Here is an 11,334-nt window from a genome sequence, read left to right on the forward strand (position 1 = left end):
ATCTCCCTTTTATTGTGAAGTTTGGGTCATAAGAAGAAGAGGTCAGGTCTAGTACTTGCTAGATGCCTTCCCAGATCAGCAGGTGTTTGCCATCCAGGCATACAACATATCACAGCTCTTTGCTGAGAGCTCATCAAATCCTGGTGCCTGTCTCAGAGGTATCTCTGCCAGGCACAGGGGCTGGTGCCTCTCTCTTCCAGGCTGTTCCTTTTACCCCAGGGCCAGGGACTGAGTTTGTTCCACCAGCATCCAGCAGCATTTGCAGGACTGTGCACTGCTTGTTTCAGCAAACATGATATCATCCCCAAAGTCAGATCAGATATGGCTTGCAGTAGTGCAACACCAATTTTTTTTATTTTTAATATTGCAATTGTATTTCTGTAAGCAAAATATAAGTTCAACATTACAATGATCTGTTTTGTATCTGATGTTGATGTGACAGTGCCTGGAACTGATATGACAGCATGCTGGAACTTGTGGATGACAATGTTCTCAGATGAAGTTTTCCAGACAGTGACATCAATAACAAAGGCACTGCCATCTTTCATTTTCAGGGAACTGACGGGTGGATAGGGACACCTCACCTCTGCAACTCACAGCAGGGTAGAGGCTCAGCAAAAGACACAGTTGTCCAAAACAGCTTTGAGGCAGACTGTAGGCACCCAGACTGTAGGCACCTGAATCCCAGAGTCTGATCCCATAGAGGTCCTGGCAGACATTCAAGAAACCATTAGTGAGTTTGAAAGTACTGTTCAGATGCCTACACTGGGAAAACAGTGTAGGAAACTCCCACATCACAGCCTCATTACCAAGAAAATAAAAGATTCAGGTTACTGGTCATCTCCCACCCATGGTAGCTTAACACTTAGAGTTAATATTTTTAAGAGAGTGCTTGATTCACTAAACTGGGATTTTCTGCTGCCAGTAGTCCCTCCTGAGTCTCATGGATCAATCACAAGCACTAAAGGCTCACAGCTGGACAGAGGACTCAGCACCCAGAACTTTATGATATAAATTATTGGATGGATTAAAAAAAATTCTCTGCGAGCATATATGTGAAGACTTCCTAGAGCTGGTCTGGTGGCCTGGGCACCCTCCTTGCCAAAAGTACTCAAACCAGAGCCTCACACTGCAAACCTGGGACCAGGAACCTGGAGCTATTCCAGACCTTGCTATAGCCCAAAATCCTAATTGTATAATTGTATAATCCTATAGTCCAAATCCTCTTATTTTTCTTCCCACAGGATGAAAACAAAGATTTTGTGCCCAGTTCCAGAAGAAAACAGTTCGGCTCTTCTGAGTACCTCTCACAAGTTGACACACCAGGGAAAAGGCCAGCCACCAAGATGGAACTGCAGGATGCCGATTCCAACCCCTACCCACCACTGAGTCTCCAATCAGAAGAACAGGTATGCAAGTTCAAGGCCCATGTATAAAAGAGAGTTAGCAGGCAGGAAACCAACATCTGAACTGACCTGTCAGTAACATAACTCAGTGAGCTGCTTGCCCAAATGAGGATAAACCTCTCAGGAGAAATCCAGTCTTAGATTAGTGCTTCCCAGAGGTGGAGTGTCTGCATCACTTTAGTAAATTACTAGTATTTCCTATAGTGGTAAGAAAAAAAAAAAAAAACTTATTTTTCTATATTAAATTAATTTTAACTATCTCTATGGCTAAAGGCATCCTCCGTGGAATAAAAGCCACTGCACCTAGTCATCCCCGGCCACCTGTTTTATATTGGACACAACCAGAGATGATGTGGGGAGACAAAATCAGCCATGGACTTACCTCCTTCAGCTTGCTGCTGTACCACTAGGGTGCTTGTTTGCTGCTACATACCTGCTGCTCTGCCTGCTGAGCACACATTTCTGGCCACACAAAGAAGTGGAAAATGGCCTACCTTATCATGGCTATCATGACTTCTTCCTAGAAAAATGAAGAGCATGCATATCCCAGCCTCTTCACAAGGGGGCTACCTTTGGAGGAGCCAGTGGTCCAGATGGACTTTCAGTCCTAGGTGCGCAGCCACAAAAGACTGTGTGAAAGACTGAAATTTCTCCTGGCATTTCTTCTTCGGCTGTGCAGCTGTACAGAGCTCAGTGCATTGGTAGTGTGGATCCTAATTTCTTTTAACAAAATATGAAGTGGTTTTGTAGGGGTTTAGGCACCTCAGCTCCAGCACTGTAATAACGTTCATCGAATCGCAACATGAAATATTTGTTGGCTGTGGTTTGGAGCTTATCCAGCATGCGAACCCCACAGGATCTGACTGCCAGTGCTACAAAAGCATACCAAAGGCTGCAAGAGTTAAAATTGTTTTTTTTCCATTTTATGTGTCAGACCCAGTAGGAAATACTTTTATCAAACCGGTCTTCATTGCATCTTACTGGAGGTGCACAGAAGTTGCTGAGTCCTGATATGCAAGCAGCATGACTGTGAGGCAACTGAGAGCCCTACACAGTCAGACCAGGGGGACACAGCCCCGGCTACACTTTGTACACCACAGTTACGCTCGTGTGATCACCAAGATGTTAACCACAGTGACATTCATTTGGTTAGACGCAGACATCTACCTGAGGCAGTGATGCCTCCCTTTCTCTGCATAGACTGAAACAGCAGTAAATGAAAACTTGAGTAAAGTCAGGTCACCATAACATACATCATTTGTCAGTTGGTGCTTCCATGTTGACTAACAGAAGCCTGAAGACCTTGCACTTGGAGGCATGCTCTACAGACACCTGATGTTAAATCAGCTCAGTATGATCCATGCTGTCAGGTGTTATGCATCACACTTGCCAGATCCATGTGTCCGGTGCAGAAATGGGTGCTGAGTATGCTATAGCATTTAAAAAAAAGATGATGGTAAAAGCGTATGAGGAGCTGGGCTGCGTTATTCTGCTTTGAACATTCCACTGTAAGGTCTGGCAGTCACTGTCTTCCAAACTGATCCTGTCACTGTTCTCCCCACTGCCCTACCATCAGGCTATGATTCTGTTGGGCATGGGATGACTGCCTAAGGGCAATCACAATACTTTTCCCCAGAGCAAAAATGCTGCCAGAGGCATCCACAGGTCCTGTTCAATCCGTGATGCTGCGGGGTTCTCTCTTACAGGGTGCCTCCCGTGCCTACCGGACAACGTCTAGGAGATGAGTTGTACTCCCACCCAATGAACACACAGGATAATGGAGCAAGAGACAGGATCGTACCAAGCTCACAGGTGTCACACCTGTTTTTAACCTCTCCGAGGCTTCAGCCAGTCTGAAACCAGTTTTCTTATGCGATTTGTGAGGTACAGGAACTTTACCAGTGATTTTTTTTTTTTTCTTCATTGCTGAAGAGGCAGCTGCAGAGACTTTGCTCAGGGGACTCCCACTTCTCATCTCTGTACCTGCAATCTTAACCTTCTTCATAAAACAGTAGATCTGTCTCCATATGGAAACATTGACTTGCCATAGCCACTCTTTCAAACAGAATGATGGTACGACCTGGACAAGAGAGAACGTCTCATTATTCACCTGCATTTAGACAAGATGCAGGAAGTATCCCTGCAACTGCAGTCCACCAGCCTGTGAAAGCTGTCCTACACAACTCCACAACTGAAAGCTTTCAGTTTCCAGTGAGAGCTCACACTTTCCTAAATACATATTTGTTGGCTTGGGCTGTGGTCACCCCAGTACCTGTGTTCCTAGCATGCTCTGTCTGTAGGCAGGAAAAAAACATTCACTGGTTTTACACAATAACAGGAAAGGAGAGCAGAAAATGTTTAGAAACAGTTTCTTCCCCCATTGCTCACTCTCTCTGCAATAAGCTTCGTATGACCCACTTAACCACCAGCTGAGCTCTTGCACTAAGTGAGCCACCGAGCCAAACCAACAGCAGCCACACAACAGCAAAACTTTCTCCAGGCTTGGACTAGGGTGCTCTTTTGCCCAAAACTTTGCGTCCGTCATGCTGTACAGGCAACAGCTCTGCTGCTCACTCTAAGCCATTGAGCTCCAAGGAACAAAGAAACAAGTACTTTTCTTCTGGCTTGAGAAGTAGAATGTTCTTGTTCCTTCCAAAGATGGGGGAAAACAGCAGGATTAGACCCTAAACTGAGCTCCAATACAGCTACTTAGGCAGCCTTTGTCTGTGCCCTTCTTCAGGATATGCTCCCACCCCCCCGCATCAGCTGTGTCTGGGGACTGAGGTATGGTCAAAGACTACATAGGTACAGCTCCTTGTCAGTGCCCACAGGCCACTGACTGCATCAGAGTTGGAGGATTCATCAAGAGGTGCTCCAAGAGGTGCTCAGGTCTTGGAACAGCGTCTGCCCTAAGCAAGGAGATCGTACCCGGCTCACACACCGTAGCTCTACCACTCCTTCCTTTACATTCCTCCAGGGTTGGCCCATGGCTTTCTGGTACACAACCACCATTGACTTCCCTCACTGGTTTCTTCTGCTTGTCAGAAACAGGTGCCCCTCTCCACAGAGGCATGAGGAAGATGATACAGAAGGGAAAACCTCTACTGTTTTGGAGGTACTGGGTGAACAACTGTCATCCAGCAGCTCCCACACCTGAGTTGCCTCCACAGTCACTCTCACATCTTACCTTCCAGGTGAGCAGCTACCACAGCAGCGCATGTACAGCTATCCATATGTGTACATCTATATGCTGCATCACCTCCTTATCTCTTGGAATTATATGCCTCAATTCTAAGAGGCAAAAGGAAAAAAAAAATGGAGCTGGTTGGAAAATATCTATGAACACATATAAGGAAAATGTTTCAATGACGTGTTTGTTGTGTTTTTTTTTTTAATAAAGTTTGTTTGGAGGAGGGGGAAAAAGATTATTTTTGAAAAAAGTTTCCCCTCATAAATTTTAGATGTCTTTCCCAAATGTATATTTTTTGCAATCCATTTTATTCTTTTATATTTCATGACATGTATACATGTTAAGTTGTATAACAAGACAAAAAGATAATGCTTTTAACTTAGTACTGTGGCAGCTTTAATAGTCTTAAGATTAAATTATATTAAAATAAATTATATCAGCTGCTCTTACCACTTCATGACATGGCAGTGCTAGTAAAAAAAAAAAAAAGGGATCTTTATAAATATCAAGTATTAAAAAAAGCCAAAAAAAACCCCACAAACTCACAATCCAAACTAAAAGTAAAGAAACTGAAATTCTGCAATTAAACTCAGATTTCTGAGATGCCTCTTTCCTCCCTCCCCTACAGTATTTGTTAGGAAATGCTGAAAATGGGTGCATGTTTTGTAATCTGACGCCGCTATGGACTTTATAACTTGTTTGTGAAAGTGCGATACATACCCTGTTCATCTTGCCTTGCTCAGACATTGACTGTATGACAGGAACCTCTCCCTCTGGCATTACTGGGATTTGTTACTTGAGTGGTTTCAGTTTCCTTGCCTCCTCATGCAATCTTGCAGGCTTTCCACAGCTGATGGCCAGCATTGCAACCTGCCCAGCTGTGCCACATCCCACCCATGCTTTCACAGGGCTGGCTTGCAAGGCTTTGTCAGCCTCATGAAGCCACATTCTGGCTTTCTGCACCTTTTCATGTTAAAGGAAATGATTCCCTTCAATAAAATATGCTGCCTCATATAAGATGCCTAACATCCTCCGTTGGTTACATGGGAGACAGTGCTTCAAAAACCCCTCCAAGCCAGTGCAGCTGGTCTGTAGAGAGCAACCCGAACATCTCCTGCAGCAATTTTTTGAACCTTGCAATTTGCATTTAGGAGGATATACCTACCTCTTCAGCCATCCGCAGTAATTATTTGCCCCATTTTGTATTCCCAAACCTGTTTAGTAGCTGGTCAGCCATATGATATAAGACACAATTAGAGCTGCTGTAAAAGACTGCTGCAGACTACCTGCTTGGCATTGCAGTACTGTCCTATAAAGCAGAGTTAGTCGTTAAGATGTCACCTGTGACACTTAAGATGTCTGTCCTGTGACACTGATGCTAGAGACTCACAGTTTAGTTTAAAAAAAAAAACAAACAACTAAAACAGCTGGACAGCACATACACACCGAAGAGGATGAGGATTGCATTGAGCAGCTAATGTATGGCTTTTCTCACAGCGACCCCATCCTGCTGCAGGACTGTAGCCTACATCTAATAGGCTGCTCAGGTTCCCTCACCCATCCACCAGCCCTCTCCTTCCCATGCAGTCCTGGCATGGCTGCAGTTTACCATTGTGCTTCTGAAGCTCCATCTGGGGGAACTGGTTTCATTCCTGGCCAGCAGAGCTCTGCATTGCTATGTGACATTCCAGGTTGACACAGGCTTCCCTTGACCTAACTCACAAAAATCTAGTTAGTATGTTATCTTTTCAGCCCCACAGCTCACCCCAATAATGCAACTCTGTGTCTGGAATGAGAAAGGAACAGCCACCAACAGCAAGAGTTGTTGGTTTCTCCCCTTCTGTCAGCCAGGGCTTGGCTTTCCCTTATCCAAGAGCAACTGGAGGACTTTTCCTTGCTGCTCAGCCAGATCACACTGTGCAGGAGTCCCGCAGCTACAGACCCAGGTCTTCTGGCCCTGTCTGCTCTCCTCAGGTGCTTCTCACAAATTACATCTCTCCTTTCTCCAGCTACCATGGCTAAAGTCAGCCTCACTAATTTGTTCAATATTTTACAGCACATACCTTGAACTCTTGCTTATAGGCTCAGTGTAACTGCTTGTAAATAAAGATGTCACTCAGTATAGACCAGGTTGTTTTTACCACAACTGGGATTAAATCTGAGAGAAAACCCTCTGTAAATTTGAAAGGGGCCATGCCCTGTAATCATGAGTGCAATAGGAGCTGATGTATTATTAAAATTATAGCAATGACTTCAGGAAACACAGTATGTTTTACTCAAATTGCACACTTTTTTTGAACAGCTGTAAAATAGAATATATGTGTAAATATTGCCATCACTGAAGAAATATTTGTAATTTTAGCATATAAATATAACAGGCTTTTTAGTGGATGTGACACCAAGAGGCTCTGTATCAAGCATTCAGATAATTCCAAAATTGTAAACATATTTGCTGTACAAAGGAAGTGTCAGCGCTTGCTTCTTCCAAGTAAACAGAGACATTGTCCCTTTTTAGAGAACCAGTGGCTTTTCCCCAAAAGGCCAGTGGCAGCTTGAGGCGTTAGCAGCTTGCTGCTTCATGGAATGGTTCCTTCCGTGTCTGGAAATGACACTGCAGCCTACAGATCTCAGCCTCTCCATCCACTCGGGTCGCATGGAGCAGGGACAGTTTTGCAGTGCAACCATCAGTGCCTCGTGTTCAGCTGCAGCTTACTGGACACTGATGAAGGGAGAACTGCTGTCCACCTGCAGATAATACCTTCAGGAAAGGAAAACAGAAGGAAGCACAGGCCAGAGTGGTGCGCTTGGTGTTTCAAAAGACACTTGACATGAGCGATTTCTTGCTACAGATTGAAGCAATAGTCACATTGGTGTTATCTCTAACATAGTAGACCTCATCTCTGCCACCCTTGCACATCACTGGGGCAGTCAAAGCACTGTGCCAAGGTCAGCCTTCAGTGGACTGCTATATACATGATGAAATGTGAAGCCATTGTTCGCAGATGCATCTTATGGTCAGTAACCTAGGGACCCAAAGGATAATTGTTGTAGGCTGCCCAACATGCAGTGCCAGCACCTGCCTTGTGGAAGCAGCAATCCAGGCTGCATGGAATGTATTTTTAAGAGAAAAAAATATCTATTTTTTGTATTTGTCGACATATACTTGGGCTGGGGCAGCTTAGTTAGAAGACAATAAAGCAAGAAATCTTTTCGTAATCACAGACTCATCCAAGTTAAAGAAATTTTCCAGGTTATAGTATTGCTTGTTTCCCTAAAGCAAACTTTGTGTCCAATAGAGCTATCAAGCACTGTTTCACCCGAATCTCTGTCAGCATGCTCAGCAGAGGGAAGCCAGCTCTTTCCTCCCCAGGCTGCTCATTCAATGGATACAGATGGTGCTCACCTTTTACTAGTTACAGTGCTCTTAGTCTGCATGCCAAATGTAAACACTCTTTATCTGCATGTCTCTCCTGACTCAAACACTGTCAGCTCTACAGTATATAACCAATAAAAATCTCTTTTTATATGTTTGTGGTGTGGTATTTAAAGCTCCGTTTGAATCCCTACTGACAGTGGTCATTAATCAGAGGTATTAATGTCCCTTGGTGAAGTGCAGAGGCAGCTCAATCATCTTGCAGCAGTGTATGTTAATGCTGATTCTGACTACTCCATTCTTACTTTTTTGCCCTGTACACATATCCAGACAGATCTCAAACACCCATTCCTAGGCTGCATTTAAAGGCATGGGCAGTACCTACACATGGAAAATGAAGTTGAATACCATTCGCCACTTATACTGGATGACCTAGGCTTGCATTGCTGGGAGCAGGTTTGAGGAAGAGCATTCTTACGGAGGGAAACAAGCCACTTGCTTCGTTAGATTTCCTTTACTCAACCAGTATAGACTGTAATGAAAACAAAATCTGTTTGCCTTCCCCTGGAAGAACTGAGAGGATACAGAGGTCAGAACAGGTGGCAGCCTCCTTTACAATTCCTAGTTTAGTGCAATATGTGGGTACAGTCTACAAAAAAAATAAGCATATTAGATATTGCAACAGTACCTGTCATATAAACAACTGGCCCCCATAATAACCACATCAGTAGGGAAGAAATGTGTTAATTTGTAAGAGAACTTGTGTACCACACTTTGTAAGGAAAAGAGCTTTGTCTGATCCATCTGGTTTATTCTGTTTGAATAAATCTGCAAAACTGGATGCAGCTCCAGAAACTGAACAATTAAACATGTTACTGGTGTTTAGTGACATTTTAAGAGCCATTCATAGCTGTCATTCAGCTGCTACTCCCTAGGCAAAGCTAATTAACTAGAGGTGAAGGCTACAAACATTCCCTCTGTCAGGCATTTCTAAAAAAAAAAAGTGACTTTTGGCTTGGCTGAGTACTCTTTTCTCCCAGTTAACGCAGACAGTTATTGAGCATTATTAAAGAGGTTGTTCTGAAGCATTACAGTAGCTACAACAGACATGCTGCTGTGTCAGGCTTGCCAGGGACAGCAGAGATCTATAGATAGTACAGAGTTACTATTGGTAGCTTCCATGTCTGCTTAAAGTCTCTGCTCTAAAACACATGCTCATAACCACAAGGATGGTTCTTTTCCCTTGTTCATAATTCAAGGCTAGGCTCACCACTCCTGTATGGGGACATTATAGTAAATGTACTTAACTAATGGACCACCTATACCATACCATTGCTGCTTAGCCATGAAACCGCTTTCTATTTTCTTTTTGATCAGTCATGTCTGTGTGCTCTGCTGGTTTTATGTAGTCTTCCTGCTGTCTACAAACAACCATGCACTTCCATTATCCCAGCTTCAAACCCTTGCTTTAGCTGACCTGTTGAGAAGGTTGTTAATGTAAAACATCTCTTCAACAGAAACATTTTAAGCCAGATCTTGTGTGCTGCCCATGCTTAGATCAGACATTTTCTCCTCCTGGGGTCCATCATCAGCCACTGACACTGATGTTAGCACTGTCTGAAGTTTTAATTCTGGCATCACATTCAAAGCAGCATTTACCCAAGCTACAGACATAGCTGACAGCTCCCCTTAACTGCGTTTCCATCCTTGCAAACCAATCTGCTCAACACCATTATTGCCACTCCAATCTGAAAATCAGTCTTAATGCTCTGCTACCCTCAGCTAGGCCAGGAATACCTGCCCCTAGAGTCAGTCCCACTGAATGAACTCTGTACCCTTAATGTACAGCATCGCTCTTCACTGGCACAGGGCATGCTGTCTGTTACCCAGCTACTCACATTCCCACTGAGGGGCTTCTTCCAATCAGCTCTTCAGTGTGCTTATCCTTGTTAATATCTTTATCAACGTGCTTTTTAATTCAAGGCATCTGAAACCTGTTCTTTCTTGCTTTTTGACATTTGCACAGATGCACAAATACAGTTGTCTTGACTTTAGAGTTCTCTGCATTCAACTTGAACTGGTTCCAGCCATTCTGCATAGCTGCCATAAGGTTACGGAAACAAGCTTAATGATACCTAAACCCTTCAATCCCGCTCTGTTAGACTCCAAGCACGTGGATAGCACCAAGTCAGGCACAGCAGCCACAGCTATTTCCATTCAAAACCACCGAAGTGGTATTATTTTGTATCACTTGGTGGCCTAGACATCACCAGGAAAATTTCCATTCTCAGTCTGCTGAGGATTCAAGCCAACACCTGCCATTCCCCAGAAGACCAGGGTAAATCGAGGGGGGAGTAGGGTAGAGGGGGCACCCTTTGGCCTTCCCGCTGAAGTGGTCATGGCACAAAGAAGAATGCAGGTGGGTCAGAAAAGAATAAATAAGCAAGTGGAAGCCTAATGCTGTGGTCTTGCCATTGCAGAGCAGAGTTAGGTGACTCACCCAACTCAATCCAATGCCTCCCTGCACTCCGAGGTTACATGTGTACTAGCCAGTTGAAAGCCTGGTCTAGGGCTTCATGGCCAAGATGCATCATGTGCCTCCTATCCATAGACCATGACCCCCTCCCTGTACCACAAACATTAAGGCAAACATTTCCCTCCAGCCCCCTCACAGGGCAGCCACAGCCAAACCGCCTTCCTGGGGCCCATCAAATACTTCATCCTTAGTGATACACCCTTTCTCAGGCACCCTGGGCTTTTTTTTTCTTCCCTCTTTAAACAACATGTTATCAGGAACATAGGTTGTTTTCCTTGTGAGCTGGAAGCCCCAGCATTTGTTGTCAGTGAACATATTTGACGTTTAACTCTTAGTGACCCAGACTATAGCCCAGCACTGCTCTCACTTTTCAGGTGCAGTGTGTTATGGCTCCGTGTTGCTTGGGACTTGGCAATGGTGCCAAGGAGGGGAAAAAAGTACTCTATCCTCCTAATAATGACAGAATTAGGCATGGATTAGCCATAAACTTGAAGCCATTAACTTCAAGACCCCACACAGGATAATCCTGTGGTGCATCCAACATAGCTGAGATTCTACATGGTAAAGTTAATGAAATAAAGCAAGTAGACTGAACCAAACCACCAGACGGAAGTGGATACTACAACATCATTCCTCCTTACTGTTTCTTTCACACAACATCTGCCCTAGGCCTATGTTCTCAGCTGGAGTTCTTCCAGTTGCCTTCAGATCTTACCTGCTGCAGCCATTCCCCTTTACAGTAAAGCAGCAGCTTTGGTATCCTGTCTCCTCAAATGGATGATCTACCTCTAAAACTGTGACAAGTCAATAAATAGCAATCTTGTTTTCT

General features: G+C 44.2%; 1 protein-coding gene across 5 annotated transcripts in view; it reads left to right on the plus strand.

The window, feature by feature from the left end:
* The window catches only part of LUZP1 (leucine zipper protein 1), a 46,928-nt gene extending 42,156 nt beyond the window's left edge, over positions 1–4,772 (plus strand). For all 5 annotated transcript variants that reach the window (XM_040535050.1, XM_040535049.1, XM_040535048.1 and 2 more), the window contains 2 exons: positions 1,245–1,409; positions 3,113–4,772. In XM_040535050.1, coding sequence (XP_040390984.1) covers positions 1,245–1,409; positions 3,113–3,151 — 204 coding nt within the window. In that variant the 3' untranslated portion in view covers positions 3,152–4,772. The remainder of the gene's footprint in view (positions 1–1,244; positions 1,410–3,112) is intronic.
* Positions 4,773–11,334: the final 6,562 nt, after the last annotated feature.

This window comes from Cygnus olor, chromosome 23 (assembly GCF_009769625.2).
Source record: "Cygnus olor isolate bCygOlo1 chromosome 23, bCygOlo1.pri.v2, whole genome shotgun sequence".
Classification (NCBI taxonomy): domain Eukaryota; kingdom Metazoa; phylum Chordata; class Aves; order Anseriformes; family Anatidae; genus Cygnus; species Cygnus olor.